Source organism: Cricetulus griseus, chromosome 5 (genome assembly GCF_003668045.3).
Source record: "Cricetulus griseus strain 17A/GY chromosome 5, alternate assembly CriGri-PICRH-1.0, whole genome shotgun sequence".
In the NCBI taxonomy this organism is placed as follows: Eukaryota; Metazoa; Chordata; class Mammalia; order Rodentia; family Cricetidae; genus Cricetulus; species Cricetulus griseus.
The window spans coordinates 133,549,613-133,569,699 of NC_048598.1; the positions used below are offsets into that span (position 1 = coordinate 133,549,613).

The following is a 20,087-nucleotide window of genomic DNA, read 5'->3' on the forward strand; positions in this document are numbered from 1 at the left end:
CCTTAATTCTTGATAATGCAATCGACCATCAGAGGCCAAGAGCCTTGCATGCTCCTTGATGCTTTCCTAGCATTGACTGTGTTTGAGAACTTCGATTCCTCATAGCATCCAGCTCTCCCTGTGGCAAAGGGCCTACACAAAGTGGAGTTGTCAAAACAAAGACTTCTAGTACCTCTTCTAATTTTCTGTTTTAATCAAGGACTATATTCCTGGTTGTTAAAACCCACACATCCCACACTGGTGTCCAATAGCCCCACATGCATAGAGCATCCTACTGGTGACAACTGCAGTAATCTCTCTAGAACATTGCCCTCCTTATTGACAGGTAGTTGAGGCGTACACACAGAAGACCTCACAGTTGGTGTGAGCCTGGCATGTGGGTGGTGCCTGTAATCTCAGCATTAGGGAGGCTGGGGCAAGAGGATTGCTGTGAATTTGAAGGTAACCTGAGCTTTAGTATGAGACCCTGACTCAATAAAAAAGGCAATAACAAGATCCCTTAATATTTAAAATAATGTAATGAATGCTATAGCATTCAAAGTTTATGTTAAATGTTGTGTTTGTTAATATATGGTGTTTGGATAATTTGTTATTGTGAAAATAATTTAAAGTGCCAAACTGTATATAGGGCTGAAGAGAGAGATGGCTCAGTGATTAAGAGCACTGGCTGTTCTTTCTCAGGATAAAGTTTAGATGAAAGTAAAAACAGGGCTGGGCATGGTGGCATATGCTAGCAGGTTCTGTGAGTTTGAGGCCAACCTGCACTATGTAGTGAGTCCCAAGCCAGCAGGCATTACAGAGTGAGACCCTGTCAAAAAAAAAAATAAATAAATAAAAGCAATTGAGTTAGACGGGGTGGAGGGGCAGCCCAGTGGGGGAATACTTCCCCAGTGTGCACGATCGCCAGCACCACATGGTGGAGGCACACATTTTATTTTCTGCACTTGGAAGTGCAGGAGACTCAGAAATTTAAGTTCATCCTCAGCTAAAAACAAGTTTGAGACCAGCCACGTGTATATGAGCTCCTGTCTTAGAAAGAAGGAAGGCGGAGGACAGCAAAGAAAGAGGAAAGGTGTAAGAGGTTTGTGTTGGCTTCAAACTTTAAAGGAAAAGATTGCTTATATCATGTGGCAATTTAAGGCTTTATGTCTACCAGCTGAAAGAAAAATTAAAGGGCAAGTAAAATACAGGAAGGACTGGCTATATTGGCCAAACTATGTAATATCTTTAATATGTCATTAAAAAGAAAGCCTCTTGAGGAGCAGTTATTATAATCACACTTGTAACAAATCATAAAATATGAGAAATGATTCCATCAATGAACACATAAGTGATGCGCTTTTCAGTCAGATTGGAAAATACTTGGAACCAATGAGTAACACTCCCCATCACTAAGTATGTTACAGTGAAAATCGGTAGGGTGACTTGTCACTAAGGATGCAAGAGCCTCTGCGTGCTGTGTCCTTTAGTCTCAGTGCTTTTGCTGGTGGTAATCTATCAGAGGCTTGTACATTTCTGTGCACAAAGTGCTTTCCAGGAATAGTTTAAGAAAGAAAATAGTGGCTCGAATAAGCTAAGGCAGTGTCACTTGTCAGTTCCGGGAATAACAGGATGGTACTAAAAGTGATGCTGTCAGAGATGAGTTTTGGCAGACAGGCAAAAACATAGTGGACATAGTTTTTAAAAAAATTAAGGTCAAAATTAGCACATGTGATAGAATACTCTTAGGAAAGATAATGTCTCTAAGTAAAATGTATGGATGAATATATGTAAGATAGTGGCTGTATTTGATTAAGGTCACAACTTGTTTTCTTTCATATTTTTCCTATATTCATAATTTTCTTCAGTTAACACATGCCACTTTTAATAACAGAAAATTCCCTAGTTGGTATTGTTTAAATAAGCATTAAATGGAAACAGACAGGTCAGATTACCTATAGAATATTCGAGACTTTCTGTAACTGTCCTCTATTGTAAACACATCTGCAACTACTTGAGCTGTACTGCATCCCAGGGAAGCCTACCTTTTCATGTGCTCACCTTGAAAGTTCTGCCTGCTCCTCAGAGCTGTGTACACTGCTACCTCCAATGGCAGCTTTCTGTAACCACCTATGGTAGCTTTCTGACCTAAGCTCAGGTCCCTCCTGAGTTAGGAAGCAGGACAGTCAGTCAGGCTGCCATTCCAATTAGCTATGCAGTCTCACTCCAGTGGGTAAAGAATTGGAATGTATTTGCTGTTTTTGGGCCCCAGCTCAGTCCCTTCTGAGTCTCAAACTAGCCTTTAGTCATCTGGCTCAGTGGTAATTATTCTCTTATCTTTTGTAGTGTGCCCATTACTGTGTATATAGCACTTACATACAGTATATAGATTTCCGTGTCAGCATTTTTAATAATCACATTTTGAAGAGCTGGGAATGTAGCTCATCAGTAGAGCACTTGGCTACATGCTCAAGGCCCTGGGTTCAATCCCCAGCACAGCAAGAAGCTAAAGAGTTTAAGTATTATGTCCTCACTTTAGAACACATGTACTATATTCCACATTTAAGTTGAGATACCATTGTATCTCAACAATTGAAAATTATAATGTTTTGTGCATGTAAAAGCAATAGCAACTTGTGGATATTCGATATAACTATAAATTAATAAACTTGAAAATGGAAGTAAAAAAAAAAATGTTTCCCCTGGGCAGTATCACCTCCACCTTACAACCTTGGATGTTATCAGTGTGTATTTTGAGATTCTTTTTTGGGGGGTGGATATTGAGACATGATCTTGTGTTTAGCTCAGGCTGGCCTGGAACTCACAATAATCCTGTTTCGGCCTCCCAGGGTCTGTAGTTAGAGGTGTTTGCTACCATACCTGTGCTTTCGAGCCGTCCTGTAGCTCCTGTGCACACCTGATTTCACCTCCTCTCACACTGTGTTTCATGTTGGTGTGAGTTTTATATTAAGTTGCCTCCGTAATTAAGTCTTTCAGTGGGTCCACATCATTTTCACAAGTAAATTCATGTATAAAAGTAGGTTGTTTTTTTTTAGCCCCTACCCTGGCAGTCTGTTTTCCATGTACTTCCAGACCCTCTAAGCCAGTGGTTCTCAATCTGTGGGTTGTGATCCCTTTGGGGTTGCATATCACATATCCTGCATATCAGATATTTACATTCCGATTCATAACCGTAGGAAAAATACAGTTATGAAGTAGTGATGAAATAACTTTATGGTTGGGGTCAGCACAACATGAGGAACTGTATTAAAGAGTACAGCATTAGGAACGTTGAGAACTGCTGCTCTAAGCCCTCAGTTGTGAAGTTTTGGGTTTTTTGTTGTTGTTTTTTTTTTTTTTTTCCATTCAGATCAGACTTACACTTTGTAAAACAAAATGAATTATTAAAAATTGATATGTTTAGACAGGAGAGAGAATGCTTGCTGTTTCTGTATTAGTCCCAATAGTAACAAGTAGTGTATGTCTCCAGGCATCACTAGTGCTTGCTCTCCATGTCTTCTGCATATGCTGGGGTTTCTCTGAAGTGTGCAGACACCTCCCCTTCTGCTCCTGTTGATACTCTTTAACAGTTTCACCAGCACAGACTAAAGCAACAGGATATCCAGAAAAGGAAGGTGTGATTTTTTAAAGAGTAAATTTTACTTTTTTTTTCCAAGTTATTTATTTTCATTGCATATGTATGGGTGTTTTGCCAGCATGCATGTATGTGCACCACATGTGTGCCTACAGAGGTCTGAAGAAAGTATCAGATTCCTAGAGCTAGAGTTACGGGTGTTTGTGAGCCACCATGTGGGTGCTAGGAACTGAACCACCTCTTTGACAAGAGTAACCAGTGTTCCTAACCACTGAGCCATTTCTCTAGCCACCAAATAATGAATTTTAGAAAGTGGGGTGCGGAGCCAGATGGTAAGGCTTCTTCCTTCCCAGTAATTAGCTGCTAGCCTCTTTCTTCCATCTGTGAGCATAGCAAAAATTAGTGTGCTCTATATTGTTTTTAAAGTAACAATGCTCTACTCACTGATTCCCCCAGGATGGCCCCAGAGGTTGCAGCAGTGGAAAAGAATGGTGGCTACAACCAACTCTGTGATATCTGGGCAGTCGGAATTACAGCAATTGAGCTTGGAGAGCTTCAGCCGCCTATGTTTGATCTTCATCCAATGAGGTGTTCTCATTATTTATAACACTTTGGGAAATGAAACACTGATGTCTCTGGATTATTTTCAAGTGTATCACAGTAGTAAAAGTACTAAGGGACTCAGATGTAATGTCATATTACCTGCTCGGGGTGAGCATGTGCGCACGCGCACACACACACACACACACACACACACACACACACACACACACACACACTGCACATATGACACCCCCCAGTGTCAACAGAAAACAAAATATGAAACATTTCACGTCCAAAGCAGTGTCTTCAGTACCCTCCCATGAGGTAGTTCTACACAGTTTTATAACAGAATATTTAGTCTAACTGTTAAGCACATTGGTGAAAGTATCTTAATATTGCCCTTAACTGAAATTTTTATTTCAGGGCTCTCTTCTTAATGTCAAAAAGTAATTTTCAGCCTCCAAAACTAAAGGACAAAACAAAATGGTGAGTTAAAGACTGGTCTTATGGAATTTAACAGTCAGTTCCCTCGAGTTGTAGATGATGAAACCTGAGCTTTCAGGAGCGTACCCCGTGTTGCACAGCTGTGCAACCGTGGGCATGTGGCAAGGGGTTAGGCTTATTTTCTAATTATCGTTACTCTTGGCAAACAGCCTCTTTCTAACGTGCTGGCGGCTTGAGGAGAGAATTGTGATGGAAGGGATTTGAAATGAATGTGTGAAGATTTTGGAAATTCACATTTTTCACCCTGTATTTTTTTTTTATATCCCTTAATTACATATTGTCTTTCTTGGACTGTGATATTTGAAAAAGTTTCCCAAATACTATGACACTTAAAATTAGTCCTTATTGGCTTTGTTCTTCCTTTCATATGTTCAAAGGGATTACGGCTTATTTTCATCTTCATCTCCCCTTTCTTTTACAATTATCATTCTAGTTTATAAGTATTAGATGGTAAAAATTGAGATTTTTTCTGATAGAAATCGACAAGCATTTTATAAAATAAACCAGCAAATAAAAAATTCTGATTATATCATACACATAGTTCCTATGTAGGTGTATGGATTTCTTGAAGGTCTATGAGCCTCCAAATGTCCATTTATTTTTCTGATGAGATAGTGTAGTTGGTGAGATTTCAGATTCTAGTTTCCCCTCCCCATGGTAGACTCTGAACTGAGTTATGTTTCATAACCTGTGTGGGTACAGTTTTGTTTAGGAGCATTCTAAGGTGATGGTCAGGGGGTAAGGCAAGTCACCCTATAGTGCCCTTTAGTACTCACACTGGTTTCTCCATGCTTCCTGGTGCTCTGAGTTCCTAGTCATTTGGAACTGAAGGACTTTGTGACAGGAAAGCCTTACTAGTTACGCAGGAACAGCAAACATCATAAATCAGCACTAAATGTGTGATCAGATTCCAGAGGTGCAGCTAGCATCAGAGATCCCCTACAGCCCCTCAGACTGTCTTTCTAGTGCCTCTCACAAACCACCATGGGCAAAGCAGTGATCGAATTTCTCTGCTAAGATGTGCTGTGTGTTGTCTTTGCTGGTTACTATGGCAACTTCCTTGGTTCTTGAGCCATTCTCCCCTAGTGGAATCTTTCACAGTGGCAGAAAGAAACCTGTTTGTCATTAGTAATGAATATAGGAGTCTTCTAATTTTTTTCTTTTCCCTTTTCCTGCTTCATCAATGCAAATAGCAGGAAAATCCTTTTGGTTGTTAAAGTCACTGATTTTTCTTTGCCCTTATGAATTTCAAAAATTCTTTTAGAAGTCTCTACCCTCCAGGTAATCTACCTTTTGGTATAGAATTTTTTTTTTTTAAATACTCTGTAAATTAGGCAATAAGAAAAAGACATTTGGCTTCCAGCAGCACCTGGAAAGAACTTAAATCATGCATCTCTCTACTTCCAATCTGTAGTTCCATGTTTGGAGGTTGTCTAGTACTATTGCTATTTAACTGCATATTACTTAAAAGATAAAATGGTTGCCCATATGTCTGAGGGATATACTGTGTTTTGTGTTTAGTTTTTTGGCCTGTATCGAACTAAGAGACCTGAGAGGGAGAAAATGCTTTTTCTCACTTTCTAACTGTTCCTATGTTAATTTTATGTAGTAAGAGCAGAAAACTATTACTAGTGACCTGTTTTTATGCTGTCTCTGTTTATTTGAAGGTCATCGACATTCCATAATTTTGTCAAAATAGCACTAACGAAAAACCCTAAGAAAAGGCCGACTGCTGAAAGGCTCCTGACTGTAAGTCATGGACCATGGGGGCTCTTGGTCACATGTTACTGAGACGGGTCACTAAGAGAAAAGTGGGCCTTGTAAAAACGTTAATCTCTCCAGTAGTGATCAACAGACTTTCAGTCAGGGACCAGATGCATGGACTGTACAGTTTCTGTCAGACTGTGCACAACTGTTTATTTCTGCCATTGTAACCCAAAGTAGCTATAGACAGAATACATTTATGGGTATAGTCTTAACACCCAAGAAAACTTTATTTAGAAAAGTAGTAGGCAGTATACCACAGTCACCCTGAGACTATTGTTTGATGATCTCAGCCTCTGGAAAAAAAAAAAAAAAACTCCAAAATGTTACCATCTAAAATTAGTTGCTTTTCTTAATTTATTACGCAAATGTGCTCTACATGTTTATATATAATGCCTTTGTCTGAGAAATTAATGAGTACAGCAACCTAAGAAAACTGTACAATTTAACTGAATTAAGTGAATGCAAATATACAAGGAACGTGCCTTTTCTTATTGTTTTGAAACATCCCACAGTATTCATTGACGTACCAGTATATATAAATAAGCATCATTATTTAGCTGGTTATACTTTTACAGCATAATATAGATTACTTTACGTAGGCAAATGGTCACGTTCTAATCTCATAACACGGGTGTTTGAGTTGTTTATGATCATAGGCTCACTGACTGATGTTTCTACTTGCTGCACCCGCCATGTCTGAGTCTAGACTCCACCATTACCTCATTTTACAAGTTACTGACTTAGAAAATCACAAGTAACCATTTTTTATAAGCCATAGATGTGAAGGCACAGTTGTGAATTTTTTCTGTTTGGTCTTTACTTAGCACACCTTTGTTGGGCAGTCAGGTCTATCTCGGGCCCTAGCAGTTGAACTGTTGGACAAGGTGAACAACCCAGACAACCATGCACACTACACTGAAGGAGACGATGATGACTTTGAGGTAAGAATGGATCAGGTGGATGCTTGAGACTTTTAATGTGGCTCTAGAGTATATTCTATTTATTTCAGGTATTTGTTTACTCTTGGCTTTATGGACAAGGTCCACAGGATCCCAGTTAGTCCGGAGATCCATACATAGATCAAGCTAACCTTGAATTCTCAGAGATCCTCCTGACTCAACCTCCCAAGTGCTGAGGTTACTGGTGTGAACCACCACACCCAGCTGGGAATTTATTTTCTGATTTACACCTTCAATTTAATTAAAATGGGTTTAGCTACAAAAAATGATTGTAGATTATATATACGTTCATCTAATTATACCTGCTAAGGCTTTTCCTAATCCTACAAGTTCTGTGGTTGGCTGAGGTTTAAATGAGGTTATCCTCCTCCACCCCTTACACACATGTGTGAGAGCCAGAGGTGCCTCCTCTCCAGATCTCTGGTCCTGTAGTGACATGTGATCTTCCTGTAGACCATACAGACATGGCATCTGTTTCCTAGGAAATAATGTCTGTAAGAATGTTACTTTGGACCATGAGGAAAAAGTATAGGCACAACACATGCATATAATTTTTCATAAAGACTCCTTAGAAGTTCAGTCATTTTCGTTTTGTTTTGTTTTGTTACTGTTTAGTGATTTGCCATTCTTTTTAATCCTTGAAACACAAAACCTTCTAGCACATTGTGGGGCACAGTGGTGTGAGACTGACACTGTCCCTGCATTCACAGATGGTGAGTTACTCACAGAGGAAGTTCAGAAATAGCAACACATAATTTACAGGACTGATAATCCTGTGGTGTAGGAAATAGAGACCCTACAGAGGGATGTCATGAGTAGGGTGGGAAAGAGCTCAATGGAAAAGTTACATTTGAACAACAAAATTGAAAGATACGTAGAATTCGAGGAAGAGAGAAAGAATAAGGTTTTGTTGTTGTTTGTTTTGTTTTTAGATTTATTTTATCATTTTGTGGGTACAAGTGTTTTGCCTGGATGAGGGAGGGCATCAGATCTTCTAAGAGAGTTACAGACATTTGTTAGCTGCCGTGTGGGTCCTCTGAAAGAACAGCCAGTGCTCTTAACTGCTGAGCCAACTCTCCACCCCAATAATAAATAATTTTAATAGAGGCAATAATAGCATGTTTTGAAAGCTGGGGGACTAAAGAAAAGTCAGTCTGGGTGGAACAGGGAATAAGCCATGGGACATGAAGCTACAAAGCTAGATACTGTCTCAAACCCTGCTAAGGCTTTAGACTCGGGGTGTTCAGAAGCCATTAAAGGGAAGGAAGTGATGTGATCAGATGTAGACTTTTCAAAACATCTTTATGAATTCATAATGGAGAGTATGTTCACTGGAAAATGTTAAAGAACTACCCAGGAGAGCAGGGTGGAGATGACCGTAGCTTAAACCAGTGGTAGAGCACTACTAACGAGTTCTTCACTCAGGAGTCACCAGGAAGCTGGTGATTGAGTCATGGCTAAGAGGGAAGGATGACAAAATGCTTGCTACTGGATTTTGATTTGAAAACCTGGTGGATATAACTAACCACTTACTGAGGTAGAAGCATGAGAAAAGTTTGGGAAGAAAGATGAGTTTACTTTTATACTGAACAACGTGTTACATAAGAGGTCTGGTAAGGAGATAGGTGCTGGTTGTAGGGGAAGAATTTGACTATATAGATGTGGGTCACTGGAAAGGGAGAAGTAGCTTTGAGGAACAAATGTGACCCCCAGGGGAAGCAAATTAGATTGACAACTAAAGAGAGCTCATTAATTCAGAGCACCTTCTCTAGCCTCATGGCTTAAAATACTCTTAATATCCCTCTATCCAGTATTTCTCCTTTCTATACGGTATACACTTGCAGAAATTTTCCCCTTAAAGCTATCCCTGGTGCTGCCACTCCCTTGCAGTAAAAATCTCCAAACACTCCGTGAGCTCAAAAACTGAAAGCTGAGAGCCATTCATCTGACATTTAGGGCCTTTTGTGTCCACAGAGTGCCCTCATCTTCATTTCAGTGCACTCAATCAAATAACTGCCAAACCCCACTTCCTGCAAGTACTTCATTCTTGCATTATGTGATCATATTCTGTCTAGTGCATCCCCACATCTGCATAGCCAATGCCTGCTGTACTTCAGGCCCTGGGAAAGTGAGGATCAGAGCCTCTGTTCATCAGTTCAGTACAGAAGGAATCTCTATCCCTTGTCCAGGCTTTAACAGGATTTTTTTTTAACTAATAAATGGCACTGACCATTGTCTAATCTTGTATTCTTTGTCGTCCCAAACTAAACGCTTTGAGGAATAAAGTTTGTTTCTAACTGTGAATCCCTTCAGTGTTTTACACAGTGTAAACATGGAATAAGTAAATAAACATTTAAGGCATCTTAGTGTTCATTGTACTTTTTATTGTCTTTCTTATGAGAAATGTTTAAGTAATCATGTCAATAAGCAATCATTAGAAATAAACCTTTTATTTGTTGAAATTTTTAAGTGTGTTTATTATGCTTATATTCACAGCCCCATGCAATCATTCGTCATACAATTAGATCTACAAACAGGAATTCCAGAGCTGAACGGACAGCTTCAGAAATTAATTGTATGTGCATGTTATATATTTTTCATTGGTGGCCTTGGAGGGTTGGTCTGGGTATTCTTATATTTTTTTATGGGATTATAAAATCTTAGACTAATTGAGGCTGTATACTTTAGTATTTCAAAATATAGTAAAAATGCAGGCTGCTTTTCTGGTTTTATTGTAATTTTATTATTGTTTTTAAATAGTTTTTATTTTTAATTATGAAGACAATTGTTCCCATTGTAGGAAATTGACAAGAAATAAAAAAAATAGAAAATTTGCATTGCACTTCATCATATAAGCTATAGACAGCCCATTTTTTTTTTTCTGACTTCTTGCTTTGCCATGAATATTTCATGTGGCTAATTGTACTTTGACATAATAGAGAAGCATTTTCTGTTTGCTGGCACTGACTTTATAACTACACACTGTGTTGCAGGTTGAGTCATGCTTGTTTCATGCTGTAGGAAATAGTCTTCTGTTACTGGGCATTTGGGTGGGTTTTAACTATTGCAGATCAATATGAAGATAACTCTTTACAAATATTTAAAATGGAATTTTGATTTTTTAATGAGTTAATCATAAACAGACAAAAATTTTATATCAACCACCTTTGTCACCTCAGCCACATTTAAAAAACAGAAGTTTTGATATGGATTTCCTGGCTGAGATTTGTATTGTTTCATGAAATTAAAGTGATTTGTGATAAAATGAGATGCATGACTAACAATACAAATAGAATGTTAGCCATAATGAGGTAAGATAATTCATTAAGTATTTGAACCAATTAGAATTCTTACAGATGATTATCCAATAGCTGTCTGCATTTTATTTTATTTTCATTTTTTGGAAGGTGGCTGTATTGCCCAGGCCAGCTTCAAACTCACAGTGACTTTTCTTCCTCAGTCTCCAGGGTCCTGAGACTATAGGGTGTACCAGCATGCCTGGCTTAAGTCTGTTTTCTTCAAACAAGTATTCCTAGCTCTTTGAAAGATTGTCTTCCCTTACCTGTTGATCAACAGTACTTGTCATAGATAAGCAAGTAATAACTCAATACTTGGTGTCTTTTTAGTGCTAGTGCTCACCTTGCTGTCTTTTTTCTAAAATTAGTTATGTATTTACTATGTACCTACTGAGCCATCTTGCCAGAGTCTTGTTGCTTCTTGTGAAAAATTTCTGAGGGCCCCAGATCCCAAAGATAACCTTTTTGATAAAGCTGTATTTACTTTGTGTAGCTATATAATGTTCTTTTAATGTGATCTAACTTGTCTTTTATTTATAGCCTTTGCATTTTATGCTATATTCTTTGTTTTAATCTAATCATTTTTTTAAATTTTCATGTATGAGTGTTTAGCCTACATGTAAATAGGTGCACCATGAATGTGCCTGGTGTCTGCAGAGGTCAGAAGAGGGCATAGGATCCTCTGAACCTGGAGTTAGGGATGGTTGTGAGCTATCATGTGGGTACTGGCAACCAAATCTAGGTCCTCTGCAAGAGTAACAAATGCTCTTAACCAGTGAGTCATTTCTTCAGTTCCTTATGCTATGTCCTTGATTCTGAGACTGCAAAAAGAATGTTCTATGGTGTATTCTTCTATTTTGCAATTCCACTTTTTAGATACTTAACTTAATGTGTAAACTGAAGACTAGACTTCATCTTTTTTGTCATTTTTTTTTCCCCCCCGTGGATTCAAGATACGATCTTTATTGTAAAAATAAATCCCCATGCCTGTCCTAGGACTTGTTCCTGGGAATTCTGTTATGTTGCTTTGCGTGTCTGTTCGTGTACAGCAGCACACTTGTGAGTATTCCATCTGCTAAAATGTATTACAACTGTTTCTCCTCCTGCTCCTGCTTCTCTTCCTCCATGTCCAGGTGCACACATTGTTGTTCTTTTAATTATATCTGACTATTATACAATTACATTTTAGAATCTGCTTATCTAGTTTTTAAATTTATTTTTGCTGATGTGTCTAAATTTACATATTAACAGAGTTGACATCTTTATAATGCTCAGCCTTAATTAAAAGACCTTCCCTCCCCACTTTGGGGAGCGGGGGTCAAGATTTAGTTTTCTTCACGAGTGCTCAGAATGTTGATATTTTCATGGAGTATGCCTTGGATAAAGTTAAAGTCATTTTACTGGTGGTTTTTTTTTTTTTTTTGTCTTCACATTTAAACAATTTTCCTTTTATAGATACCAGAGTATTTTATGGCTCTGTTTTTGCTTGCTTAATAGATTTCAGTTCTATCCTGGTTTTTGCTTCAGTTTTCTTAAGTTGGGCTGGTAATTTATATACAATAAATGATCCAATCTTAAATGTGATGCATGGTAAAAATTTGCAGATATATACAACATACCTGGATCTCAGAGTTGCCATGCTCTGTCACAGTCAGTACTTCCACCCTCCCCTGTCTCCAGATTAACTGATATTCTCATCCCTGTCACATAGGTTCCTTTTTAACCGATCTTGACTTTTAGACAAGTAGCATGACACAGTGGACCCTTTTCTTTAACTCAGCCATATCTGTGAGAGTCATTCACGCCATTGTGTAAGACTACATGGTGGTGGAATATTACATTAATGAGTATGTTACAACTCACCCGATCTTCTGTTGACTTTGCTTTGGGCTATTGTAATCATTCTATGTATTCTTACTGTATATTTTTTGTGGACATTAATAATTTTTGAACCTGGCTGTTGATATAACAAAATATTTGAGGCAAACAAAGGAAGAAAGATTTGCTTTGACTCATGTCTCTTGAGTTTTCAGTCCATGGTCACTTGGCCGTATTGCTTTTGGGCCTATAGTGAGGCAGAACAGTATAATTAAGGTTCATCATGGAAGAGCTGTTCACCACATGAGATGAGACATTGGAGTAAGTTGAACTGGCCAGAAACAATATACAGTCCCCAAGGACCCACTCCCTTAAGTTAGGCCCCACCTTTAACTCTGTGTCATCTCCCAATAGCCTTTCTGTTTATGAACCCATTATTTAATTAATCCATTTTGGGGTTACAGCCCTCATGAGCCAGTCACTTCCCCAAAGCCCGTCAGCTAGATTTTAGCACATAGATTTTCATGGACATTTCACATCAGGCCATAACATATCCAGTGTTAGATTGGCCAGGGATGAAGAAATATTCTAACAAAGTCACATTTTTTAATTCTTTGCAGTGATATAAAACATACCATAGAAACCATGTGGCATCTTATCTAACAAAGAAATAGAAGAGGCGCAGCAGGACCAGAATTCAGGGGAAGTTAAACTAATGACTCACAGTGAGGACATGTGACTGGGGAAGGCTGAGCGCCGGGTCTGTTCTGAGAGTGGACTCTGAAGCCTCCTGTAGCTGAACATTGCATTTAGAAGTGCCTTCGTTTGAAGCTCGGTGTCTGGGTTGGATCTGAGTCAGTGACTTAGATCTTCCAGACGTAATACAATGATTCACTGAAATGAACATGATTTCACCAGGCAGGTCCCTGGCAGCCTGATTTAAAGAGCGGTTTCTCAGTGAGAAAGCTGTGTAGCTCAGAGGGTTTTCATTTCATGAAACGTTGTCACATGCAGAGTGGCCTTGGGAGAAATTATGTTCTTTCCGGCCTTTGCATTTGGATTTGTGTTTGTCCTCCCAGGCTGGTGAGTGCCAGAAAAAAAGTTTGTTTCTCTCTTTCTCAGATCAAGATACAGGCATAATATCATTGTGGCACTTAATCTCAGTTGAGACAGGAGGATGGCAAGTGTTCAGAGCCAGCCAGAACTACATGGTGAAACTCTTACCTAAAAAAAAAAAAAAAAAAAAAAGACAAGTAAATGAGAATTTTAAACAAGCTGAGGAGACTTTTACAAACTTCTTACACTTCCATAGTCCCAAGTGTTTTGTTGCCTTTGTCTGAATGAAGGTGAAGCCGGTTAAACTTCCTCCCTGAACTAAAGCCCAAGCATCTGTACATCTGGAATCGCTGCCCCCAACTCCAGTTTCTACATCCATCACAGGCACATGCTGAGACACACTGAGTTTACAGTTTTACACCAATTGGACTGTGGTTCTGTTGTCTGACGAGGGTTCGTTAAACTTCGTAGGTCTGTGGATCTATGTTTTTTATTGTTTGGCTGCTGTTTCTTTGAAATGTCTGCCATTGTCTCTCCTCTGCTTCTGAGACCCTTGTTAACATGAACTCTCTGATTTCATAGCTCACTGAGGTTTTGCTCTCCCTGCACCCTCACCTCTACATGAGAGGAACTTTGTTCTTGTGCTCATTCTGCTATTAAGCCATTCAGTGAGTTTTATTTCAGGTCCACTATTTTTCAAATATGAACTTTAGTCATACCCAGATTACAGATATACATCTATATGCATATTTAGAAATGTAATTCTGTTTCTGTGCTGAGATTGTCTGCTTTACCCACTGTCTGTCTCAAAAGTCCTCAAGCATGTTGATGTTTTTAAAGTTCCTATCTGCTGCTTGCCTGTATCATCTGAATCTGTTTCTTCTTTTTTTCAACTGTCTTTTGTTCCTGTTTTTGTATCTTGGACAATGTAACACCATATTGAGCATCTAAATTTTGTCCTTTTCCTATGAAGACCCTTTTATGGATCTAGAGTTCCACTGACAAAAGCTCAGATGTCTGTCCTAATACCACAGGCTATCCCATGCTGTCTGTCCTAATACTGCAGGCTATCCGGTGTTCACAGTGCTGTCCTCCAGCTATATACGCAACTGCCTGTGACTCCAGTTCCAGGCACTCATGTGAACACTCTGTTTAGCTGAAGGCAAAACATTCACACACATGAAACAAATCTTCTTTCAAAATGTTTTTAGATTATGTTAAATGTTATTAATGGATCCAGGATTTTATTTTAGATTGATATTTAAGCAAATAACATATTTTATGGAATGTCTTCCTTAGTGCTGAAATTTTAAGCCAGACATGGTTGTGCACACTTGTAACCCCACCCAGGACTACAGAGTCTAAGGCAGGAGGAAGATCCCAAGTGGAGAGCCAGCCTAAGTGTACATAATGAGTTCCAGGCCAGCCTGGGTTTATCTTAAAATATAAAAATAAATAAATTTTCAGAAAGAAGGGAGGAAGAGAGGAAAAATTTATGCCTTACTATTTTTGTTCCATATAACAAATTATGTTAGTGCCTTGTATTATTTTTTACAAGTTTTGTTACTGGGGATAAATGCAACTAGATCTTATTTGAAAGCCTTTTAACAATTAGTTAAGTTTGTATTTAGAAATCTTGTGTCTTTATTAGTATAAATGTTGAAAAAAACTTTTTTGGACTTTTAGTCACATTCAGTTTTTTTAAAGTTTTAAAATTATAGTAACTATAAGTAGGTAATGAAGTAACTTTTTCCATTCTAGAATATTTCATCTAAAAGAAATTGCTCTTGAATACTTGGACTAACTATGGAAGTAGACTGATGAGATCAAATAAAATGCACAGCCACGTGTGACCGTAGATGATAAGGCCATCCTGACCTCTCACTCATTATATAATCCTTGTATAATATGGCAAGGTTTTCTCTGCCAGAAAGCTGTTGCCAATCTCAAAACAGCCTCTGAAACATGGAAACAATCTTCGCAACTTTTCCTTTGTCATCTAGCTCCAATAAACTTTAAACATTTTCTTTTACTCAAAAGTACTTTTTAGCCAGGCGTTGGTGGTGAACGCCTTTAATTCCAGCACTCGGGAGGCAGAGGCAAGTGGATCTCTGTGAGTTCAAGACCAGCCTGGTTTACAAGAGCTAGTTCCAAGACAGCCTCCAAAGCCACAGAGAAACCCTGTCTCGGAAAAAAAAAAAAAAAAAAAAAAAAAAAAAAGTACTTTTTAATTTCCTGAGTTCAGCCAAGAATTAAGCATAGAAGCTAGGGGAAATCCCAGATTGCTCCTTTTCCTGGGTTAGTGTGAAGGTGTCTTACAGAAGACGTGATGAAATTTCTTTCTGTGCCTCTGCTTTTCCTCCCTCTCAACAGTGTTCATTCTTGTTTCATTCCTGAAGTTAGCCATGTAAGAGGATGGATGTGTGTATGTTTATACATATCTATGTATCTGCTCTATATTTTGCAGTTGACAAATTACAGTTTGAACCACCTCTGAGGAAAGAAACAGAAGCCCGGGATGAAATGGTAATGGACTTTGAAACATTTCCATGTTAAAATTTGGGAAAACTTAGAGTGAGGTATATTTTTAAGAAATTAAGTACCTACTTTTTATACATAGTAACTATACTAAAGTGTGAAAATTCATAATTAGGTATTTTGATGGTATTACAAGCAGTATAGTTTGAGCCACTTATTTCAGCACTCTCAGTCTTTTGAAGGATGTACTTAAATTACTAAAGCTGTCTTGGCCTCAGCTTTACCTTCTCCTTGTTAGGTTTGCAGTGAGCACAGCTTGGTTTGCTTTACTGGGTAAAGCATCTTATCTGTGGGACTGGGCATGTGGTTGGTAGTGGGTCACTTGTTATAGGTCCTACCATCTGTCTATAACTGTAGGTTCTTTTGTTTTTGTGTTTGTTGTTTGTGAGAGGGTCTCACTGTGTAGCTCAGGCTGCCCTTGAGTTGCTGCAACCCTCCTGCTTCAGCTGCCTAATGCCAGGGCAACAGGCATATGTCATCAAACCAGATGTGATATCATTTTGAGATTAACTACATATTTAACCCCTTATATAAAGGAATAAATAAATAAGATATTGCTAGGATTGGCCTAGAAGGTTCCTTAATGTCTACTTTTTTTTTTTTAAAGATTTTATTTATTATGTATACAACATTCTGCTTCCATGTATATCTGCACACCAGAAGAGGGCACCAGATCTCATAACGGATAGTTGTGAGCCACCATGTGGTTGCTGGGAATTGAACTCAGGACCTCTGGAAGAGCAGCCAGAGCTCTTATCCTCTGAGCCATCTCTCCAGCCCTAATGTCTACTTTTTTTGTCAGTAAAAGTGCAGTTTCTAGGCTTGGTGCTGATGGTGGCACACACCTTTAATCTCAGCACTCAGGAGGCAGAGGCAGGTGGATCTCTGAGTTCAAGTCCAGCCTGGTCTACAGAGCTACTTCCAGGACAGCCAGGGCAACACAGAGAAACACTGTCTTGGGGGTGAGGGGGTGGGCAGGGAGTAACAGTTTCTAGTGGATTTTAATGGGCATTCTTCTTACTGCTTATTTCTATATGCACCAGCATCTCCCATGCTTGGTTATTTGTCTTGACTGATGGAATAGTTATGCAAATAATTCAGATTTTTGTGGGTTGTCGTTTTGTTTGTTTCTGCTTTTTGGATGGAAAGCTCTATTTAATAGATGTGGGGAAGTTCTTAAGTTTACATCAGATGATAATAAGTCATTGATCTAAATGTGTCAAATGACAGAACAAATTGTGGTGATGTAAAAACTGATTGGATGTCATGATAACTAACAGCCGCAATGCTGGGGTTTTCTTGAACCAGATAAGATGACTGATAGGTGATTACTAAATCAAGTGGTAGATATTAACTGGGTTAATATCTATGAAAGTAACATTTTAAACTGTGACCTGCACAGGGACTACCATCAGACCCAAATTTTATATTACATTGGAATCCTTTTGTGGATGGTGCAAATACAGGCAGGTAAGTTGTTTTGTAATTAACAACTTCATTATATGAACAGCTTTTATGGGGATTTGTCTTAAAATTGTCAGAACTTTGACTTACATTATTGACAAAAAGCATCATGAGCTATTTAGTATGGTTTTTAAAGGATCTCTTTTGTTTGGGGGAATTTTTGTTTATTTTCTTCTGTTTGTTTTTATTTTGTTTTCCAATTGTTTGTTTTGCAAGAGGGCCATGTTACATAACCCTGGCTTGACCTGGCTGGCCTTGAACTTGCAGCCATCCTCCTGCCTCTGCCTCCCAAGTACTGGAGTTGCAGGCATGTGCCACCATTCCTGGCATGGTTTTTGTTTTAGTCCACATATATTTTGTGTAATGATAATGTATTAAAAGATGTCATTGGGGGAAAAATACTATAGTGGTGGTCAGAAATCCCTCATTCTGTTTCTCTAATGTAGTTTCTTCATATTCTAGACCTGTCTTTATTCAGCAGTGAATAGAGGGGCTGGCTTCAGTGAGTCATTGAATTGTTTACATGTTTGTGCATTTCAGTTACCTAGAGAATTCATTGAAAATGTAGACTTCTGGGTCCCCATATTAGGCCTGTTGAGCTGTGGTTGGCAAACTGTAGCCTGTGGGTCAAAGCTAGCTGCTGCCCATTCACTAAAAATGGTATTTGGAGAGAAAAGGATAGAGAAGCAGAGAGGGAGGGGGAAAGAGGGTACAAAGATGGCTCAGCAGTTAAGAGCACTTGCTTTACGGTCCAGTAGACCTGGGTTTAGTTCCTAGCACCCACATCAGGCAGCCCATAACCACCTATAACTCCATTTTCAGAGAAGCCAGTGCCCTCTTCTGGCCTCTGCAAGCCGTACGCTCACATGGTAGACATACATATCCTCAGGCACATATACTTGTGCATGCATAAACATAAAATGAATAAATAAAATCTCATGTTAAAAGGGGTATTTGCATTTTGAATGGATAAAAATAAAAGAATAATATTTTGTTTTATGGAAAGATTACATGAAGTTAAAATTGCAGTCAGCAAAGATTTATTAGAACACCAGCATATTAATTACTTTATGTACGTACTGTTTATAGCTACTCTCAAACTATGTCAGCAGAGTTGCGGCTCTGTATGCCATCTGAAGGATATAGTATTTAGTATCTGGCCCCTTACAGAACGTTTGCCAACCCCTGCTATAAATTACAGTCTTTGTGAATGGAATCTAAAGACCCTGGCAGTTTTCTGCTTCACTGAAAGGATTCTGGAGAAGTGTAAACGACCTTTGCGCTGTCACTGCTACTCAGGCTTTGGTGTGCCAGCTGGTCACCTGAATGCTGCAGGATCTGGTGCAGTGAACTTTTAAAGTGTCCGCTTGTCAATGTCCTCTAGGGGCCTCCCTTGAGTAACAAAGGGTTAATAATGCAGCCACATGTACTCACGGGCTCCAGAATTCTGAATTTCATTGTTTGGTTGTTTTGTTTTTATTTGCTTTTATTTTAATTTGGTTGTTGTCGATGTTTGGTTTTGGGTTTTTTTGTTTGTTTTTTGTTGTTGGGTTTTTTGTTTTGTTTTTAAGATAAGCTCTCATATCATCCTGGGGTCCCCTGTTCTACCAAGATGCCTCTGCCATCTTGGTGCTAGGATTATGGTCACGTGGCACCATACCCCACTTGTAATGGGAAATTTCCAATTTTACTTTTAATATTTTTATAAATATTTATAAAATATTTTTATAAATGTTTTGTTTATTTACTTCTCATTAGTTTAAATCCTTCAGGGACACAACATCAGATGTATTCTATACACATGCTTTAGCAAAAAGGTAGCTTAGAATTTAGCGTGCATCGTGTTGCTGTTCCCATGCGGTGACTAACCTCTACAGCCACCAGGTTCTGCGGGTTTCCCACCAGGCCTCCCAACACTGTTCTTTGCCTTATGCACATCAACACATCTCTTGCTGGAGTAAAATTCTATTTCCTCTCAAGCACCAACATCTCTCATTTTAAAAGGACTGTGTGTTCCCTTGTTTCTAGGGACCCTGCTTTTGCCAGCTAAGTGGCTTGCATCCTCACCTTCCAAACACACACTTGTCTTTCAGGAGTTTCTTTCCTAAGCAGGTCTCCACAGGCTCCAAGATAGCGGATGGCTTTTGTTTGTTTTGTTGCTGGGAAACAAAACCAGAGCTTGTCCATACTAACCTTGTGCTCTGCCCCTGAGCTGCACTGCTCCCAAAGCCTGAATTTATCTTTCTCTTTTAAGCTTAATCTAATTTGAATCACGTATTAAGTGCAGCAAAATACAACTGAAAAAGACGTGCCACTTTGTAATTTTTTTATAGCTGTGCCAGTGCAGTCTTAGAATTCAAGGTCTTAGGTTTCTGTCATGTTTGTCTCAGAGCCTCTGTTTGTAAACATTTTAGTGCATATTTGGTAAGTGTCATCTATGTTACAGTCATATGACCATCTAAATTGAGATTTTCTCTTTGATTAGGTCAACCTCTAAACGTGCTGTACCACCTCCCCTACCTCCTAAGGTGAGCTGCTGAAGGATTTTTGAATGACAAAACCTTCTTT

At 38.7% G+C, this 20,087-nt stretch overlaps 1 protein-coding gene across 1 annotated transcript in view; it reads left to right on the forward strand.

Annotated features, from left to right (window-relative positions):
- The window catches only part of Map4k5 (mitogen-activated protein kinase kinase kinase kinase 5), a 90,673-nt gene that overhangs the window by 43,086 nt on the left and 27,500 nt on the right, over window positions 1–20,087 (forward strand). The window contains exons 9-16 of the mRNA XM_027418172.2: window positions 4,031–4,162; window positions 4,541–4,603; window positions 6,289–6,370; window positions 7,213–7,329; window positions 9,844–9,922; window positions 15,985–16,043; window positions 17,458–17,525; window positions 20,005–20,047. Coding sequence (XP_027273973.1) covers window positions 4,031–4,162; window positions 4,541–4,603; window positions 6,289–6,370; window positions 7,213–7,329; window positions 9,844–9,922; window positions 15,985–16,043; window positions 17,458–17,525; window positions 20,005–20,047 — 643 coding nt within the window. The remainder of the gene's footprint in view (window positions 1–4,030; window positions 4,163–4,540; window positions 4,604–6,288; window positions 6,371–7,212; window positions 7,330–9,843; window positions 9,923–15,984; window positions 16,044–17,457; window positions 17,526–20,004; window positions 20,048–20,087) is intronic.